Below are 20,569 nucleotides of genomic sequence, written 5' to 3'. Positions count from 1 at the left end.
TGTCTGGGGGAATCCAAACTAAGAACCCATTGACAGAGTTTAAACTCAGTATTGAAGACACTGGGGAGCCACTGAAGGACTTTTCCACGTCTGGAGGGACAGGGCCAGATTTGCAAGGTCACCGTGACAATGGCCCCCTGACCAGTCCTGAGGCTGAATTAGTGAGGACCAGATGGGAGGGCCACCTTACTCCCCAGGCCCTTGCTGCTGTTGCTAACTGCTGTTGAGCACCTTCTGTGATCCTCATGCTGGTCTGAACATTTGGTGTGAGGTTTCCCATTGAATCTAACAAAAGCTTTAGGATGTGTAAGTTCCATTTTACATGTGAAAGAACTGAGGCACAGAGAGGGTGAGACACCTTTCCATGACCACACAGCACAGCTGGAAGTGATGGCCCGGGGATTCGAGCCCAGGTGTGACAGATCTGGAATGTGAGCCTTTGGGCTTGCTCTCCTCCCTGCCAGCACCGTCCAGGTACTTTAAGGTGGGCTTTTACAGCAAGTGTTGTAAAAGTCCCAGTAACCTCTGCTTCTCCCTCAGGTAAGTTCGAGGACAGGGAAGACCACGTCCCCAAGCTGGAGCAGATAAACAGCACGAGGATCCTGAGCAGCCAGAACTTCTCCCTTACCAAGAAGGAGCTGTTGAGCACGGAGCTGCTGCTGCTGGAGGCCTTCAGCTGGAACCTCTGCCTGCCCACGCCCGCCCACTTCCTCGACTACTACCTCCTGGCCTCCGTCAGCCAGAAGGACCACCACTGCCACAGCTGGCCCACCACCTGCCCCCGCAAGACCAAAGAGTGCCTCAAGGAGTACGCCCACTACTTCCTAGAGGTCACCCTGCAAGGTGGGGCTGATGTCAGGGCCTGTCCGCCCTTCCCCACCCACCCAGGGGGGCCGGGGTCAGGGGCCCTGAGAGGCCTGCCCCAGGGAGTCCTTGCTGATGGGGGCCCATCCACCCAAATCACCAGATCACTCCACTTGGCAGGGATCAGCAGAGAAGGAGCGACGATTCGACCATGTGTGTGTTAGCAGTAACGTGTAGAAGAGAAGCAGCAGCTTGTATGCAGGCAGCTGGTAGCCTGTCTATTTACTCATCACCTGGTAGTTTTTCATACACTAATCTGGAGCACAATGCAAATCCACAAGTAGGTCACACCGGAAGAGCTATCATCATACAGGTAGGGTGGGAGAGAGGATTATGTTTACATCTGCTTTAGCAGTAAACTTTTACCCTGTTTGGGGGCTTTTATTTGAAGTGTCTAAAGATCTAGGTATTAAGTACAACACTAGGTCAGAAATACCGTTGATACAACCACGTGATAACCCACTGCAAACCAAATATCAATAATATCAGTAACAACATCAACAATTGTGATATCAAGCATTAAATGAGCACTTACTATATACCAGGCACCTTATTTTAGTGCTCTGCATGCATTATCTCATTTGAACTTCACAGCGACTTCACATGAAAATCATTTGTGCTATTCTCATTTTACGAATCAGTTTCCTTAGTTGATACTCAAGACCTGAAGTAACTTACCCAAGGCCATTGCTGGAATTTGAACCTGGGGAGTCTGACTCTGACTGTGTCTGTAACCATAGCACCCTGGCTAATTCATACTTTAACAGGCAAATGTTGAAATCATTGAAAGTCATAAACAGTTTAAGACAGCATAATAATGCGCTGATAACCAACCGTTCTTCATGAGAATTGTGGGAATTTCAACAGTTTGCCTTTGCACATAAGTAGTACCAGCTTTGCCATGTTGCCAGATATCAAAGTAGGACGTTAAGATTTCTCAGATCATCTCCCAGTGTGTACATGTACCAAAACATCACGCTGTACACCGTAAATATGTACAGGTTTTATTTGTCAATTATACATCAGTAAAGCTGGGGGGTGGGGAGGATTTCCCAGTAAACATAAGTCAAGTTCCAATTTTAGTTAAGAATATCAAACACTTACAGGCATTCATTCATTCATTAGTTCTTTCAACAGATTGTTAGTGAGTGCCTACTGAGGGCCAGGCTTTGTTACTAAGTAGCCTTCAGTCATAACCTCAAAAAGAAGCCTTTGAAACAGTGTGTCGGTCACCCCTAACAGCCAAAGGAAGGAACAGGTGTTTGGCAGTTCTGCTTGTAGCCCATCAGCAAGCCCATTGCAGCCCCTGGAAGCCAGGGATGGTATTTTGAAAACTGCTGCTCTAGGCTGACATAAGAAATCCCAGACTGAGAGAGCCAAGGTGTTTTAAGATTCAAGAATGGAAATTCATGCTGTTTTAATTTTTCATCATGTGTGTGTGTGTGAGCCAGTGAACAACCTTGGACCTAATCATTTGTCTACCAGTTCCCGGGGAGCACAAGGCAGGACTCCAGGACCAGGCTTTCTGATGCTGACTCTTTCTCCGTGATTCTCTTTCAGATCATATTTTCTACAAATTCCAGCCTTCTGTGGTGGCCGCAGCCTGCGTTGGGGCCTCTAGGATTTGCCTTCAGCTTTCTCCCTACTGGACCAGAGATCTGCAGAGGATCTCAAACTACTCCCTGGAACATCTCAGCACATGCATCGAAATTCTGCTGGTGTAAGTTCCTCTCCTGATCCTTTGTGTTTCGGAAATACTGAAGTTCCACTGGCTCATAATCGCCACTTCAGGCGATTTCCTGGAGGCTTATGGTGGGCTGGTGGCTCACGGAAAGTGGGCCGTGGTGACTCCTGACAGAATTGGGATTTGGGGAGTTGGTCTTTCCTATTTTGAGTAGCTTTGGGTTTGCAATTTTTAGGTCAAGAGTGCAGCAGAAGAAGGGCTCTGTGCACATCTTTCTGAGTGTCTGGGCTCTTTGACCCAGTGTATCAGTCAGTCTTCTGGGTGATTATATTGAGACACTCTCATCATGAGCTGCTTTTCTCAGACATGGCCACAAAGCTGACTCTTAGCCAGCTACGCCCAGAGTGGCTTCACGTAAGAGGCCACAGCCTCCTTGCAAGGGTCCTTGGGAATCTTGGGGAGGAAGTGTTCAGTGTTTCAGAGAGGATGCTTTTAAAGGCGTCATAGAACACCCTGAAACTGATATCGGAAGCAAAAGAGCTCAGTAGTGACTGCAGGGAGGAGGACAGAGAGGACAGAAAGCCCTCGCCTGGCTGCACCTGGTCTCTCTTCCACCCAACGGCTGGTGGCATCTCCTGGATGCTGGCCCCACTGACCATGGGGCCAGGCCCCTGAAGAGCTGCCTCTCAGCCTCCTGGTGCAGCTGCCTTTGTCCCATTCCTCTGGAATCAGTCCTGCTCCCTAACCCTTATTTTAGAATCTGTGCCTTTTAGAAGGTGCCCAAAGCCGGAGAACACGGTCTAGCCTGAGTGAGGATGGGCGCCCCTGGGTACTGAACCACCAGCCCTGCCTCTTCCCCAAGGCTGTCCCTCTGGGGTAGCTCCCTGCTCAGACCTGCTGCAGCCTCCACCTGTTCCTTTCTTACCGAAGCCTCTAATTGATTTGTTTTCCCAAAAAGATTTACTACGGGAAGCTTTTTTTTTTTTTTCTTTTGAGATGGCAAAAAACCTGTTCCATCCCCCTTTTCAGATGGAGACACTTAGGTCCCTGGGGGCAACCTGCTTGAAATCTGCTAGCTTAGCCGGGGATGGAGCTGGCTGGAAGTGCCTTGAAGGCAGAGGTTGTGCTCACCTAAGCTCCGGGAGCTCTGTCCTCTCAGGGCAGGCGCTGTGCCCAGCACGGGGATGCAGTGATGAGCAAAAGCAGATGGGTGCTCCCTCTCGAAGCTCGAACTCTGCACAAGGAACCAGGTAGTGAGCGGAAGTTATCACCTGCGGTGTTGACCGCCAAGGTGGGGCAGTGCAGAGGGGCTGCGGGGACAGCTAGGCTAGTCTTGAGGGGTCAGAAGAGGGTTTTTGTAGGAAGCAGATCCAAGCTGAGATCTGAGGCCTGAGGCTAGTCAGAGAACAGCTGAGGCAGTGCTTCAGGCAGTGAGCCCAGGCTGGGAGAGGCCCAGCAGTCACAGCACATGGGTCTCCTGGCATCCCCCTCAGCAAGGCAGGTGTCTGGTGCTGGAGCCTCTGACCTCCCAAGTCTCACCCAAGTCCTTTCCTTTCAGAGCTTACGACAACATCCTCAAGGATGCCGTCGCGGTCAAGAGCCAGGCCTTGGCGATGGTGCCCGGCACGCCCCCAGCCCCCACCCAGGTGCTGTTCCAGCCACCCGCCTACCCCGGCCTCGGCCAGCCGACAGCGATGGCCCTGGCCCAGTTCCAGACCCCCGTGCAGGACCTGTGCGTGGCCTATCGGGACTCGCTGCAGGCCCACCACCCGGGGACCCTGCTCTCAGGGGGCAGCGGCTCATCCCTCCATGCCCTGTACCCCACCCTCCAGCCCCTGGACGTGTGTCCCGTGCCGCTGCCCGCGTCCCTCAGCATGCACATGGCCATTGCAGCTGAGCCCAGACACTGCCTCGCCGCCACCTACGGGAGCAGCTACTTCAGCGGGAGCCACGCGTTCCCTGCGGGCTGTTTTGACAGATAGGGCACCTTTAGCCACGCAGGGAGGCCTTGGAGATCTGGGCAGAGGAAGAGGGCGCTGACGAAGGGAGCTCAGCCCAGTGAGGCGCCTGGGAGGCTGTCCCCGCAGAGCCTCAGGACCCTTGAACGGAGAGGGTACATGCTCTTTTTAAATAAAACCGACCCAGGGCAAAACAGGCAGTGACATACCTCACGCAAGAGCATTGCTCTGGAAAACGTCTTCCACGTGTGGCTGGGATGCAAGGGGACGGCTCGGTGGCCACCCCCTGGAGAGGGGCCCAGCAGGTCGAGAAAGACCTGGGAAGAGGCCAGGAGACTGGGGACTGGATGCAGACCAGCAGTTCACGAGCACGTCCAGGTTTTAGCATCAAAGACTCCTTTATTCTTTGCCGATGGCAGCTACACCACTGAAAAGGGGGCAGCCTGATGTGTCTCCAGACCCCCGGTAGATGCTATCTGGGGTGCTTTTCTTCCCCTGGCTCCATCCACAGGGGCCTGTGTGTGTGTTCATGCCCGAGCGTCTGCCTTCCGAGGCACAGTGGGCAGCTGTCTTGTTGCTTTGTTGTGGAACCTAAAACCCTCTTCAGCCTTCTAGATATTTCACATGCTGCTGCTTCCCGAAGTGACCTAGCTTTCTGTTCAGTAAGATGTCTTGTTTACATGCTGTATCAGGGATTTTGTGATACTTGAAAAGTCCTTAGGAGAAAAATGATGGTGATCGCCACACTGCCTGTCCCACGCGAGGGCTGTAGGTTTTTAACCCGGCTTGGGGCAGACCTGTGGTAAACCACAGAGCTCCCTTTGCAAAAGCGTATGGTTGGGGAGAACCACTTTCCAGGCTTCTCGGTTCCGGAAGATTCCACGTCTTGGATGCTCTGTTCACCTGTAGAACTTCGATAACCACCCAGAGGAGAAAGGTTGTTGAAAAGTAGACAAAGATTTAAACCCAGCACCGCTCACCTCCTTCCACCGCATGCATCTCCTGCTTGAGGTTAAACCCAGCCTCAGCCTCAAGTTTGGCTCAGAGCAGAGGCTCATAATGTGGGATGTACGCCTGATGCCAACTGGCTTTGGGGATTTGGGGGCGTGCAAGGTCTGTTACACGACTGACAGCCAGTGACAGGATGGATCAAAAGCCAGTGTTTGGGTCTCTGCAGTGAGAGGGCTCTCAGGAAGACTCTTGGAAGCATGTGCAATATGTTTTTATTCTGACTCATGGCTTGTGCTCAGCGTGTTTTATTTTTTGGTTGGTTTAGGGTCAGAGGTCACATTATTCACCCCCTAGGACTGGGAGGTGCAGAGAACCACGAAAGCGGTTTTGGGTTTGTTTTTTTTTTTTGAGCAGAACCCATCTTAGTTCTCTTGACTTGGTTGCCAGTCTAGGAGACTGGCAGGGGGACTGCCAGGAGTCGAATCTGAAGGCGGTTTTCAGAGCAGATGGGAGCCTCAGCATGGAAGCTGAGTAAAGAAGCGCCTGGACGCGGGCGGCGCGGGGCCACTTTGTCACACCAGCATAGATAGGAAAGTGCACATTCATTTGTTGTTTTCTCTTTTTCTTTTGCCAACCTCCTTCTATTTATGTGCAACTGGTTTGGATTCCAAGTTACTGTGTTTGTCTTGTCTGGGGCTGGGCACTTGGGAGGGTCCATCCGTCCGTGTCGTCACCCCCCCAGTAGAACCTCACAGCCAGCCCAGCCCCTAAAAAAAGTGGTCCTGCAATAAACACATCACCTGCTCGTGGCCTCTCTCTGGGTTCTCTTCCTGGCCTTCTCTCAGCCAGCCCTTCCTCCCTCTCCCACGTCAGCCTCTGGGGATGGGCACCCACACTGGTGCCAAGAGGTTGTGGGCTTGGTGACAGCAAGATGGGCTCTTGCCCTCTGAGCTGGAGCTGGGCCTCCCTGGGACATGGGCTGGGCAGCGGGAGTGAGTGAGGCTTGACATCCCAGCTCTGAATCGGGTGGGGTTCTCCAGAAAAACAGAACCCATTATGGAGGTAGTGAGAGTGATTTAGTTTAAGGAAATAGGCTAAACATCACAAATGCCTGGATTAGGGTCAGGGTTACGGTTCCACTTCCTCATACCCTCTGGGTTCAAAGTCCATCTCTCCAAAGCCATCTATTCTGTCATCTGAATGCTCCTCTCTCTTAATCCCTTATATCAGTGATTCTCAGCAGGGCTCATTTGTGCCCTCCAGGGGACTTTTGGCAATGTCTGGACATATTTTTGGTCATCACAATTGGGAGAGGGACGTGGTTGGCATTCAGTGGGTAGAAGCCAGGGATGTTGCTCAACATCCTACAATGCACAGGACAGCCCTCACACTAAAGAATGGACTGGCCCCAAACGACCGCTGTGCCGTGGTTGAAAAACCTCAGCCCACAAGGTCACCTTCCAAAGAGGTCTCTGTCATCCCCCAGGTCTCTTTCCTTAACCCTTTTGTTTTCATCATAGCTGTTAAATCATCTGGAATGATCTTGTTAGTTTGTTTACTGGGTTTGATGGCTGTGCCCTAAACCACCTGCAGCCAATAGAATATATAGCTGCCTGGTGATCGTGGCACTAATCACCCAGCTGACGTTTATTAAGCATTTGCTGTTTATAAAGCACTCTGCTAAGGAATTTGCTCATATTATTTCCTATAATCATCCTAGTAACCCTACAAGGCAGCTGTACCTTACAGATCAGAAAACAGGGCCACAGAGAAGTTCTTTGCCTAAAGACAGTGTGGTGAAGGAAGGAGGCACTATTCAAACCCAGGCAGCCTGGAGCTGCCCCGCTTCCCTGAGATGCCTCAGTCGAGTTTTGAATAAGTGCAAGGCTCCAGCTGGCCATCCTGCTCACCTGGTGAAGAAAACATGACAGAATAATGCATATGCGTTCGCAGAAGAGTGGCCAGGCATTCGTGCTGCTGATTGATGGGGTCAAGGGGGTTCTCAGAGTGTGCTCAGCAGCGGACAAGAGTACAGAAACATAGCTTTTGCACAGCTGCCACAGGCTAACGTGATTTACGGCTCCATCTGCCTGCCCCCAACAGGCTCTGATGTGGGAGGGGTTCCCCCAGCCCCATCTGTGAAGGTGAAGATCTGGGACCAGGCTTGGGGCTTCCCCAGAGCATCCCCTGGGAGGGACCCCACCTCTGGGCTGCCTCTGGTCATCCCTGGCACCAACTTCCTGGGAAAGAATCTTACCAACCTCATTAACCTCATTCTCTGTTCCTCAGGGAAGCCATTTGTGACGAATTTCAGCAGAAAGGCCATAGCGTTTGGCAGGCGTCTCAAATCCAAAGGCCCACCAGGACCAGGCAGGTAACATAGTGAGTGAATCAGCTGGATGACTGAGACAGCGTGAGGTGATGGGGACTGATGAAACCAGTGTGTCCCCTGTAGGGGGTGTGGCTTCTGTTCAGCTCTGGCTAATTACAGCCTTTCAGGGATGTAAGCCTTATGTTGCCACAACTTCAGATTTTCAGAGAAACTGGAAATCTGCACTTGCTAGGAAATCTAATTTTTCGTGATTTAAAAAAAAATTTTTTTTAATTGCAATGCAATAGAAAACCAATAAAACACACTGCAGGTTAAGGTGGTTCTTAGGCTGGAAGCTTGCAGCTTCTAGCGTATGGACAAGAACGTTAGTCCGAGAGGTGGAAGGTGCGAGTCTGTCTGCTCTTAGCTAGATGACCTTGAGAAAAGCTTCTTCTCCACTCTGAACTTGTCTTCTCATTTGTAAGGTGAGAAAGCTGTCAGCCTGGGCTGCACTTCACGTTTATGATAAGAAAGAATGGAATATGGGGCATCATTATTCAGCAGTGAGTTCTGTGACAAATATTGTAGATGAGTGGGCCTCTCCCTTTTGAGGAGGGGCCCAGATGAGCCCCAGAGCTTCACCGCCCCCCATCCCAGCTCTAGCTTTAAAGGAGAAAGAACTCAAGTGGTCAGCCATCTCCTGGCCCAGCTCAGACCAATGTTTCAGGCCCTGCCCTTACCAGAGCCACAGCAGGCAGTATATACTGGAGTCAGACCTTCTGCTACTCCCTAGCTGTGTGGACGAGGGCCGGTCAGTCCCCTGTTCTAGATCTCAGTTTTTTCATCTGCAAAATGGGAGGGTTGGGACTGGAATGGTCTCCAAGGTCACAGCTGGCTGGGGAGCACTTCAGAACAGTGACATCTCCCTGGTCTTCGTACCCAAAGTGTCCTGTTCCGCAGGTCTGCAGTGGGGCCTGGGCTATCCTTTTAATAGGACCCCCCAGGAGATGCACATGAACAGCCAGGTTTGGCCACATCTCTCTGCTCTAGAAGCTCTGACCTAGTGTGTTCCCAGTCACGCCCGTAGAACCTCCAAGAAGGGCCCTGTTTAGTGAGCACTTACTGTGTTCCACGCCCTGTACTTGACACTTTCCTCATGGTCTTTTTCCCCTGCTCTTCTTTTGTCCTCATGACAACATCATTATCACCATTTTCCAGAAGACGATACTGAGGTTCAGAGAGGCCCAAGGTCTCACCATGGGCAAGCAGTGTGGACTCAGATTTGCACTTAGATATGCCGGACTGAGGAGCCTGGTGGCCTCCTCATTGCCCCCCCCAGAGGAAACACACACCCACACCATGGCCCAATCACTTGGGATTTCACTGCTCACCCCCCTGCCCCACCCCCAGCATACAAACACCTCTTGGTATCCTTGGGGGCCACAGGTGTGTGGTGCAACGCCACCTAGTGGTAGTCTTTAAAGATGCTTTGAGAAGCCCCCATTTCACCAGATGAGCCTGGCAGGAGGGAAATGGTTGCTAGAGATGACTTCCAAGGGTCAGGGTGAAGGGCACCTGAACTGAGCAGGGAGTCGCTACCGCACCTTGAACGGCACAGCAAAATGGTGAAGCACCTCTAACTTTATGGAGGCCACTAGCGTGGATTTTTACCTTTTACCCTTGCAACTCCTCTGTCACCCAGGAAGGGAAGGTCTTATTAGCCTATTTTACACATGGACAAGACAAGATGCCAAGAAATACTGCAGCGTGCCCATGTGCCTTACAGGTGAGTGGAGGGGGCACTCCTAACGCTTTCATCACACTGGCTTGAGAATGACAGTGCTGATAATGGAGATGATGGTGGTCGCGGTCGCAGTGGCTAGTATTTAATTTGTAACATGATGACTCTATTAGGTAAGTGCAGTTGTTTTCCCCACTGACAAGGTAGGAAACTGAGGCTCAGAGAAATGGATGAACTTACCCCAAGGTGACACAGCTTCTAGGTGGTAGAAGAGGGATTTGAACCCTGGCAATGTGACTCCAGAGTCGAAGCTCTTAACCACTGTCCTTTCTACTGGCTGAGGAAGCCTGTTTTCCAAGATGCCAGCAACATGGACACTTCACCCCATCTCACCTTACTCCACTTACCCCCATAAGCTGGAATGAGAAACTGTAGCCTCCATCAGCCAGTGATGCCCAGCCCTTCATTAATCTGCTGTGTGACCTTAGACAAATTTCTTCCCCTCTCTGAGCCTTGGTTTCTATATCTGTGGAATACAGAGTTTAAACTAGTTGAGCTCTGAGGTCCTTCTATTCCATGAATCTGTGACTCTGTAACACTGGCTGCAGTATTTGAATTTGTCCTTGAATCGGTTACCAAAGTATAAACAATCTCTCTTCCCCCTCAGCTCTTTCTTTCTTTTCTACTCTTCTCCCTTCCTTCTCTCTCTCTCAATTTTCAGCCTAATTATGGTTACCTCTCTGTTATTTAGAGATTTATTATCCAAGCTCATTATGAGTAATTATTCAGTCTGGAGGGGAAACAGCAACACTGCTAGTTTAATTTAATGCTTACCTAGTTCACTTAATTAGCAATAAGTCTTGGCAAAATGATGGAATTCACAGGGTCCTGGCTTGGTGGGTGGGTGCGGGAGGCTGAGTGCTGTCTTTGGAAAGCAACAAGTTTCAGGGCACAACGTGGGGGGAGGCGAGGACTGAGCTGCCAGTGATTTGGGCTGTGCTGTCTGTCCAAACTGAGGCTGGCCCCTGAGAGTGAAAGGCCATAGGTTACACAGGCTGCAAGGACCTGAGGTCAGGTAGCACTCATTAAGCACCTGCTGTGTGCCAGATCCTTTGCAAGGTGTCGGGCAAACCTTATTTCTAATACCCCATAGGTGGGACTTGTGTATTCAAGATAATTTAGATCATTCAACTCTCTTTGTAGTATATGTTTCTGGTATACAGTATTATAATTCAACTTTGCAGTATATTTGTATACTTAGTATATTTGTATATACTTTGCAGTATATTTGTATGTACTGAAAAGTGATCACCACCACAAGTTTAGGTACCATCCATGACCACCATACAGTTGACCCCCTTAACCATTTCACCCACCCCTTGCTAACCTCCTTCCCTTCTGGTAATCACTAATCTGTTCTCTGCATCTATGAGTTTGTTTTGTTTTATTTTGAAATCACACGATATTTGTCTTTCTCCATCTGACTTACTTCACGTAACATAATACCTTCAAGGTCCATCTGTGTTGTCACAAATGGCAGGATTTCATTCTTTTTTTATGGGTGAATAGTATTCCAGTGTGTGTGTGTGTGTGTGTGTGTGTGTGTGAGAGAGAGAGAGAGAGAGAGACATCTTCTTTATCCGTTCATCCACTGATGGACACTTAGATAATTCAGCTCTTATAGTGAGTGCATTCTTCTCTTTTCAAGGAGTCCTGCAGGATTTTTGATTAGGGAAGGAGAGAGTTTCCCATTTGATACTACTGGCTCTTGTAAGGTTCTTACCCTTTTCACTAAGGGGGGCCTCAGAGTCATGGCTTTGGCAGCAGAACCCAGCTAGAAGTCAACATTGTCCAGCTTTGACTTTTTTTAATAGTCTTAGTCTATTTATGGCAAATGATGTTGGCTTTCCATGTATAGAAGTGATATAAAGTTTCCATTGTAGTAAAAATAAGTGAGTTGCCATAGAGAAAAATATGGGGTAAAAAGAAGTCAGGGTGGGGACTTCCCTGACTGTCCAGTGGTTAAGACTCCACGCTTCCACTGCAGGGGGCACAGGTTGGATCCCTGGTCAGGAACTAAAGATTCTGCATGCTGCATGGCGCGGCCAAAAAAAGTAATAAAATAGAAGTTAGGGTGGTACCCAGATGGGGAACACTCCCAAGGAGAGAGGAGAATGAAAAAAAGCCCATCAGGATTAGAGATTATCTAGCCACGGGACAGGCAGACCTCCCTCCTCCTCTTCCATGCCCCGGACAGACGCCGTAATCAGGCAGGGATGTCTGCTCAGTCCAGATGCTGCCTCAGAATCCTTCCTGATGCAGGGCTCCAGGCACCTACCAGGGGATCAGAGTGACCCTTCTGACCACCTTTCCCAGCCCACCGCAGCTTCTCCAAGTTTCTCCCAGGCCCCCCTGTCTACGCCCTACTCTGACAGCTCGCTTCCTGCCTGGCACTCCCATAAGCCCTTTGCCATCTCGTAGACTCCCGTTTCTCCTCAGTCCCTCATTGGTCCTCCTGGCCCCCTCTTGTACCAGCAGGTAAACTGAGACCCAAAGGAACGACTCCACAGCAGATTGGCGGAGAGCCACGGCTGAAATACCTTCCCTGGCTAAGCCCTGGCAGGTGCATCCCAGTGTCCGTGCAGCCTCGGGGCCCAGCAGCGGGGGGGCCCTTCCCCGGAAATGCCAGTCCTGCCCGCCCCCTTCTGATACACCTTCCTGTGGCCCATCTGAGAGTCAGTGTGCCACCCCTCCGAGGTGATGTCTGTCTCTTGAAAGGATGGTCTCCACGCAGAGTGTGGGTGGCAGGCTGGGGCGAGGGGTCCCCAGAAGTGTGCCCGCCGTACATGCTGAGCGCCGCCTTTGCCCTCTCCCCGGGGCCAGGGGTCTTCCGTCCATACCCGTCTCCCTCTGCCATGACACAGGTCCCACAGAGATCTCAGGGCCGAGGTGTGGCCTGTGTAGCCATCGTCAGGGGTTTCCCACCCCCACCAGCCAGAACTGCCCCAAGACGCCAGAGAACAAAGACAGAGGTTCTGGAACGAGCAGAATGTCTGTTGTTACATCAGCTTTATCGGTGGCTTTGCGGCCCCCGCGGAGCCCTGCCTACTAGCTCAGGCCAGCCTCTTGCTCACGCGCTCGTAGGACACACCTTCAACGGTGGAGACCTGGAAGAAGCAGCAGGAACAGGGGGTGTCAGTGCAGGGGCCCCACGGTGACCATGGGGCCCAGAGAAGGTAGACCAGCCTCCAGTCCCAGCCCTGAGTGGGAGTGAGCCTGCTGCACTGCTTCTCTGGGCCTCAGTTTCCCAGTTTGTTACAGGACTCATTGTGTGGACTCTATGTGGCCAAAGTGCTAACAGATGTTGGCGTGATATGGCTTTTCGTGGGATAACCTTCCACCCGTCTGTCCATTTCAGTTCACCCATGCCAGGCACATCCCCACGACACCAGGCTTGTCCCCATTGTACAGATGAGAAAACTGAAGGTTAGAGAAATCAGTCACCCCTCTAAGGCTGAGGGGCCATGCTCACCCTCTGCACCATTTAGCATTTATGGGGCCCCTGTGCTCGGTGATGGGAAGGTACGGTTCCTGTCCTCAGGAAGTGTAAGCTTTCATGGAAGAGGCTGCAAGAGGATACTGTTCAGCCAAGGCCCACTGTGTGTGGTGCCCTGGGCTCAAGGCCAAGACACGCTGTGTTGGGATGTGTGCATAGCATCAGTTGGTCCAGATCCCCAGCAGAGGAAAGCAGCTTTCTTGTGAGGAGGGGCGGGTGGCAAATGGAGTTTGGTGGAAGCAGTTTTGTCAGAGGGCAGCTGTGTGAAGTGATGTGTGATTTGCATATGGAATGGATGGAAGATGAAGTGGAGGGGGAGGCCGGGGAGGAGGCTGGGGCACGGTCTGGAGGAGAGGTGATGAGAGGAGGGGTGCTGGTGGTGGGTGGAGACGGGAGGAGGGGTGCTCGCAAAAAGCACCCATGTTGGTGGAGAAGAAGGGAGGTATCCAGAATGATGCTGGGCCTCCAGAGATGGGAGATCTGCAACCAAGACGGCTTGTCTCTGGTGCCTAGTCTGTGTGCGTGTGCATTTGTGTGTGTGCATGCCTGCGCCTGCCTACGTGTGTGCGTGCGCGTGCGTATGTGTGTATAATGGCCCTGAACTCTGGGCTCTGCTCACACCATATAGGCTCCATGGTCAGGCGCCTCTAGGAATTAGGAAGCGGGTTTGTTCCATTTGGGAGGATCAGTTCAGTTGGGCACAAATGTGCTCCATTCTCCTGCCCTGTGTTCTCCCTGCACTCCTCACAGGCTGGGGAGCTTTGCCTCTAGCTTTCATCAGATTCTCCAAGAGGTCAATTTCCATCCAGAAAAAAATGTATAGTCACTTATGTCACACACACGCACGTATATATATATATATATATATATATATATATATATATATATATATGTATGTATGTATATATATGTGTGTGTATATATATACACACACACATACACATAGATATATTTTTAAAACACTGTACATCTATTTATTTTTAGATTTTTTTTTTTTTTTAACTAAAATGAAGGGGAGGAAGAAGACCTATTGGCCTAGGAAGAGCAGAGAGAGAATTTAGAAGTCAGCTGATGCGATCTGCTTCCACCACAAAATAGCTGTGTGGCCTTGGGCAAGTTACTTGTGTCTCTGAGACTCTATGGCTTCTCTGTAAAATGGGAGTAATGGGAGGGCACTGAGCCTCTTGGGCCACGTGCTCCTTTTCTCTAGACTGGGCTTGAGATGAGAAAGACAAGGAAACAAGGGAGAGATTGAGAGACAGAGAGAGAGGACAGGGAGAGGCAAACCCTGCTTCCCGCATCACTTCCCTTCTGGAGAGGCTTGGGGAGGACAGACCAGACCTCCCCCAGGGGACTCTAGCCCAGGACACAGGCTCACGAAGGGGGAATGACATGCAGAAACGCCTTCCTTTTCCTCTTAACCTCACACTGTTTCTTTCACCTGGGGAAAACTCTGGAGCCCCAGGGAGAAGAGATGGATGTGAGATGCGGGCCTTCCAGGGCAGCACCTCCAACCTGTGTTTACAGAGAATGGCGTGTGGGAGGGGTCAGTCCACAGGTGTGTGAGTTGTCCCTGTCAGTGTTTCAAAAAATGTTTAATTAGTTGGCAGCATTTGCTAGACTGGAAATTTCACTTGGAAGTGCCAATTTCCAGCTTCTCTTGCAACACCAAAAGATCTAGCAGCAAGGGCCTGAAGTCCCTTGTGGAAGTGGAATGGAGTGATGGCTACCCTTGCAGGGCCCACCCAGACTCCCCACTTCATTCACACTCTGGGAAGGGTCCAGACGTGTGTCCCTGAGGTGGCCGAGTGTGGGCACTGGAGTCAGACTGCCCAGAGCCAAATCCCTGATCTGTCAAAAAAGCTCTGTGCCCTCCGGCCAATCACTTAGCCATCCCGTGTCTCAGTTTCCTCACCTGCAAAATGGGGATAAAAATCCTTACCTAACAGGGTGATTGTGAAGGTCAAATGAGGTCACGTGTACCCTGTGCTCAGCACAGAGCCTGGCCCATGGTTGGGCGGGGGGGTTGCCCATAAAACCAGCTGCCCAGAGGACCCCCTCTTGGGGGCCGTGGCTGGGGGCAGAAAAGCATTCTCATCGATTTTGCCGGGAACGAGCGGGACACTCACCTCCACCAGCTTGCCATCCATGATCTCCGCGGTGTACTTGTAGTGGGGGAAGTTCACCACCACCTTCCCACCCTCCATCTGCACAGTGGCCTGGAAGAGAAGCAAAACACAGAGTTGCAGAGCACCCCCCAAACACAGGCCCGCCCCTCAGGAATGAAGGGCCTGCTTGCAGCCTCAGCAATCTCCCTTTAGGAATTAATTTGCCCTATAGACATCTGATTACATATATCCAAAGATATAGATAACCTGTGCAAGTCACTGAACGTTTCTGTGCCTCGTTTTTGTTTGTTTGTTTATTTATCTATTTATTTATTTTTGACTGCGTTGGGTCTTCGTTGCTGCGCATGGGCTTTCTCTAGTTGTGGCGGGAGGGGGCTACTCTTCGTTGCGGTGCGCGGGCTTCTCATTGCGGTGGCTTCTCTTGTTGCAGAGCACGGGCTCTAGGCGTGTGGGCTTCAGTAGTTGTTGCGCACGGGCTTAGTTGCTCCGCGGCATGTGGGATCTTCCTGGACCAGGGCTCGAACCCATGTCCCCTGCATTGGTAGGCAGATTCTTAACCACTGCGCCACCAGGGAAGTCCCTGTGCCTCTGTTTTCTCATCTCTAAAATAGGGGTAGTAACTGTACCTACTTCCTGGAGTTATGGCGAGGATTAAATGATTTACTATGATATATATAAAGTGCTTAGAGCAGTGCCTGGCTTGGTGTTGAGCACCCCTTGTTAACTATGGAGTCAGTTATGATCATCATTATTAGAATGATGCTGGTGTCATCCAAGGGTGTTGATTGCAGCATTGTTTGTAATAGTGAACAACCTAAGTATCCAACCTGTATTATCCACTGGTAAATAACCTAAAAATCTATTAATGAGGGAGTGGTAAGTAAATGATAGCATTTCCATACTATAGGATACTGTACCACCATTAAAAAAGAAGAGGCAAGTCAATATGTGCTGACACAGAAAGACATCTGTGAGAAGTTGTTAAATTTTTAAAATACCCAAGTGGCAGAATATGAATATTATGACTACGTATCCTCCACCTTGGCAGACTGGAAGCCTGAAGGAGCAAATTACCCTCTTGGCCAGGCTACAGAGGGGAATGGGTGGAAGACCTGGGGGACCAGTCTGGGTAGGAAGGGACGAACAACCACCTTTCAATTCTTTGCTACCCAAGACTGCAGTTTCAAACCCAGATGAGTCTGGTTCTAGGGCCTGGGCGATTAATCTCGAGGCCACACTAGAGGCAGCCTAAAAATGTGGTTATGGAGGCTTCCCTGGTGGCGCAGCGCTTAAGAATCCACCTGCCAATGCAGGGGACACGGGTTCGAGCCCTGGTTCGGGAAGATCCCACATGCCGCGGAGCAACTAAGCCTGTGTGCAACAACTACTGAGCCTGTGCTCTAAAGCCCGCGAGCCACAACTGCTGAAGCCCATGGGCCACAACTACCGAAGCCCGCACGCCTAGAACCCATGCTCCGCAACAAGAGAAGCCACTGCAATGAGAAGCCCGTGCACTGCAACGAAGAGTGGCCCCTGCTTGCCGCAACTAGAGAGAGCTCGCGTGCAGCAATGAAGACCCAATGCAGCCAAAAATAAATAAATAAAATAAATTAATTAAAAAAAAATGTGGTTATGCTCTCTGGAACCAGACTGCCTGGTTATGCAGGCCCGCCCCTGCTGTGGGATCCAGGCAGCTATTTAATCCTATGACTCAGCCCAACTCCCCCATCTGTAAAATGGGGCAGTAATTGTAGCGACCTCATGGGCTTACCTGCATTAAGATGTGTGACAGATCCAGCAAGTATCTGGGATATATGTGTGAAGGATTCAGCAAATGTTAACAATTTTTACTATCATTGTAGTGTCCATTATTGGCGGTAGCATTAAAAACTAGGAGAGGCTAAATTGCCAAGTAACTCAAGCTCTTAAAGCTGGAGGCTAGACTCGAGAAGAAGCCTCAGCTCGGGGAGCAGCCCCCGGGGACATGGTGGGGACCAAGAAGTCAGCCAGAGTCCTGGGGAAGTAGGGAGGGGTGGCTAGCTGCCTCTCACCTTGAACTTCTTGCCCATCACGGTCTCCATGTCGCACTCTTTGCCAATGGTGAAATTGTTGGTAATGGAGGGGCCCCCAGAGTAGTTCTGGGACCAGGTGAAGTTCTGCCCGTCCTGCTGCACCTCTGAGATGATCTTGAGGTTGCGACCCTTTTCAATCCTGTCGCTGGGGAGCCCTGGGCCAGGGGACAAGCAGAGTGGCCATGTAACAGCTGCCTACGACTTGTGGCTTTGGGCACGAGCTTGCCTCCCCTACGGCAGGCTAGCCTGACAGTCGAGCACAAGCCCCATGTCGTGAGCCATGTGGCTTGGGCAAGTCACTATCTCTCCCAGCCTCAGTGTTTTCATCTGAAAAATGGGGATAATAAGGCCCATTTCACAGGGTTGTTGCAAGGATTAAATTACAGTGATTGTGTCTGGTAAAACTCCTGGCATATAGTTAAGAATAAATAATAGCTGCTCTTCTGATAGTAGTAGAACAGAAATTTGCCAACCTCACAAATTTCTAAAATGAATGAGACCTTCAAGACTGTCTTGAAATGCTCTTGTTTTACAGATAAAGATTCCCACATCTAGACTGTTGTAGGTGAAGCCAAGTCACTGTTCCTTCAGGGCCAGTCCCAGTAACTGACTCAGAAGGGCTCTTGCCTTCCCAAGGCCCCAGGGCACACGGATCCCGCTCTTGGGGCCCGTTTCCTACCAGGAGGTAGTAGGCCCTGGTCCCCTGGGGCTGTCCTCAAGCTAGACAACTGCACTGCCTCACACTTAGGTAGCACACCAAGATTTCTGCAGGATTGTCAAGTCCACTGTCTCTTTGGTTCCTCATAACCAGTGCTGCAAATCAAACAGTCAGAAGAGTGGGGTCTTTGATCTCCACCCACAGTGCCTAGCGCTGTAAGAGGCCCCTGTTTGCTCAGTGACTGAGTGAACGAGTGGCTTGTCAAACCTGATCTCTGTGCTCCCACCCCTTGGTCACCTCTCCCCAGGCAGGATGTGGTGACACCACTCATCATCTCATCCTCGGGCCCAGGGGCTCTAATGACATCTGCCCCTGATGCACAGTGTGACCTTGGGCAAGTCTTGCTGAGGCGCCCCATCAGTAACAGTGGGTTGGCCGTGCGTGTGGCAAGCATTCAGTAAAGGTTTGAATGAATAAGCCCATCAGCTCTCCACCTCACCCATTACTAGCTGTGTGACCTTGCACGAGTCCCTCAACTTCTCTGAGCCTCGTAGATTTTGGGTACCCTGTGCAGAGCTGGCCGTGACAGCCCAGTCCCAGGAAGGTGCTCTCAGGAGCTCACTCACCCAGGCGCTTCATGAACTCGTCATAGTTCTTCTCACTCTCGATCTCATACTTGCCGGTGAAGGCCATGCTGCGGCGAGCTGGAGGCTCAGGAACAGAAGGATAAGGAGGAAGGGCTGCAGTGCTGAGGGGTCTGGTGCCTCAGCTTATAAACCCTCCCAGATGCTGAGGCTCAGCCCCAAAGTCACCCCACTTCTCCTTCCCGCCCCTGAAGAGGAAGCACTTGCAATTTTATGATGTAGGCAGGCAGCAGAAACCTGAGGTTATTCACCCTGGGGACTCGTTGGCTGGAATCCCATTGCCATGGGCAAGGCCAGGGCCAGCTCTGCCACAGGGTTTGAGGTGTCATCCACCTCTGCCCAGCCCTCCCTCCATCCATGCTCCCATCTTCCCTCATTTACTCAGTCACCCCTGCATTCATCGACCAAAGTGCCTGGGGCACCTCATTTTGGGGCCAGCACTGAGGAAACAGTGAGACATACCCCTTTCCCAAAAGAGCCTCCAGTCTGGTCCAGGGGCAAAACACACCTGCAGAGAACCGCTGTGCAAGCAGGATGGGATGTGTCCCGAGAGACATGCAGATCTGGGGCCTGGGGCCTAGGGAAGGAGCGATGGTGTCCAGCTGGCTGGTGTAGCTTTGCATAGGAGATGGCATTTAATACAGGTCTTGAAGGAATTTGGATGTTTACAGAAGTGGTAAGGTTGGAAGAGACTGAGTATGTAGGCAGATAACATTCTAAGTTGAGGGAACAATGTGATGAAGGTGGGAAGGGCCACAGTGAAAGGAAACAATGAGTTGTCTGCAGCAAAGAGCACTTGAAGGAGAATAGGCACGGGATGGGTGCAGATGGTGCGAGCAAAGGGAAGCAGCTGCCCGAGGGCCCAGGGAGCCGATCAGAGGAGGCAGTGCCAGGTGTGCTGAAGACCTGCTATGTGCCAGGCGTGGGCTGGGAGCGTGGTGAGTTTCACTCGATTCCAGCTTCACCACTGGGAGGGCTAGGAATTCAGCCCCCACTTCCTGTCCCTGTTCTGATTCTGGCACCACTTCACATTAAGGACTCCCACCTCCTCGGTGATAACTCCTGCCCTGCCTGTCTTGTGGGATTGCTCTCTGGATCAAACCGATTGGCCATGCAAGTATGAAGCACTTACAAAGGCCGTCACTCTTATTATTATTAATTAAGGAAAGTTTTGCATCTGTCTCCTTTTCCAGAGCGGGCTCTCCAAGAATCCCCATCATTGCTATCCAAAGCAGAATTCACCACAGTTGCTAACCCCCCAGACCTGGGACTGAGTGGTTTCTGAACTGATGAAACCAGCTTTGCCACATTTTGCCAGTCTGCAATCTCCAATCTTAGAATTCCTCACCCCAGCCAGGTGTCTCACTTTAAAAAAACAAAAAACCACACACCCACACTCCCCTCACCCACACCTCATCGTGGATTTTCTTATGCTGGATTATATATATTAAAATTTCATAATTCAGAGCAAGTGACAGTTCTGGCAGAGATGGCCCTTGATAACAGTCGGTAGCTATCCTTCTAGACTTTTAAATGCACACCTATACTTTCTTCTATAAATGAGATTATATTGTTCTGTCACTTCTTTTTTTATGTAATGATGTAAGTACACATGTATATCATTCCATAAGGGTATATCATACATATTCTATGGTACGTATGTTTCATAATTTATGTAACTATTGCTGGGTCTTTAGGTTGTTCCCAGTCTTTTTCTATTATAAATAAATCTGAGATAAACATTCTCATTCACACCTCTTGGTGTACATGTCAGATTATTTACTGAGATTATTTGCTAAGGATAAATTCCTAGACATGCAATTCCTGGAACCAAAGGGGTTTTGTATCTAAAGTTATATATAAACTTATATATAAGTTATATCTAGGGCTTCCCTGGTGGCGCAGTGGTTGAGAATCTGCCTGCCAATGCAGGGGACACGGGTTCGAGCCCTGGTCTGGGAAGATCCCACATGCCACAGAGCAACTAGGCCCGTGAGCCAC

At 50.7% G+C, this 20,569-nt stretch overlaps 2 protein-coding genes across 4 annotated transcripts in view; one reads left to right on the top strand and one right to left on the bottom strand.

Moving 5' to 3' along the window:
• CCNJL (cyclin J like) overlaps positions 1 to 6,326 on the top strand; it is a 56,396-nt gene extending 50,070 nt beyond the window's left edge. For all 3 annotated transcript variants that reach the window (XM_059917623.1, XM_059917625.1, XM_059917622.1), the window contains exons 4-6: positions 541 to 843; positions 2,425 to 2,584; positions 4,107 to 6,326. In XM_059917623.1, coding sequence (XP_059773606.1) covers positions 541 to 843; positions 2,425 to 2,584; positions 4,107 to 4,530 — 887 coding nt within the window. In that variant the 3' untranslated portion in view covers positions 4,531 to 6,326. The remainder of the gene's footprint in view (positions 1 to 540; positions 844 to 2,424; positions 2,585 to 4,106) is intronic.
• A 6,296-nt stretch (positions 6,327 to 12,622) lies between these two features.
• Positions 12,623 to 18,697, bottom strand: FABP6 (fatty acid binding protein 6). The gene is made up of 4 exons (XM_059919592.1): positions 18,551 to 18,697; positions 17,246 to 17,421; positions 15,195 to 15,284; positions 12,623 to 12,676 (listed from the first exon to the last, which is right to left on the bottom strand). The coding sequence occupies exons 1-4, from the start codon at positions 18,615 to 18,617 to the stop codon at positions 12,623 to 12,625; spliced, it is 387 nt and encodes a 128-aa protein (XP_059775575.1). The 5' UTR covers positions 18,618 to 18,697.
• Positions 18,698 to 20,569: the final 1,872 nt, after the last annotated feature.

This window comes from Balaenoptera ricei, chromosome 3 (genome assembly GCF_028023285.1).
Source record: "Balaenoptera ricei isolate mBalRic1 chromosome 3, mBalRic1.hap2, whole genome shotgun sequence".
Classification (NCBI taxonomy): Eukaryota; Metazoa; Chordata; class Mammalia; order Artiodactyla; family Balaenopteridae; genus Balaenoptera; species Balaenoptera ricei.
This window is presented reverse-complemented; position numbering and strand designations above follow the sequence as displayed.

Bases quoted from the DNA above. Each gene is read 5' to 3' on its own strand.
- FABP6 (XM_059919592.1), bottom strand. From the start codon at position 18,617: ATGGCCTTCACCGGCAAGTATGAGATCGAGAGTGAGAAGAACTATGAC. The intron at 17,422-18,550 runs GTGAGTGAGCTC...CCCCTGGCCCAG, and splicing joins CGAGTTCATGAAGCGCCTGG to GGCTCCCCAGCGACAGGATT. The intron at 15,285-17,245 runs GTGAGAGGCAGC...CTTCTCTTCCAG, and splicing joins TGATGGGCAAGAAGTTCAAG to GCCACTGTGCAGATGGAGGG.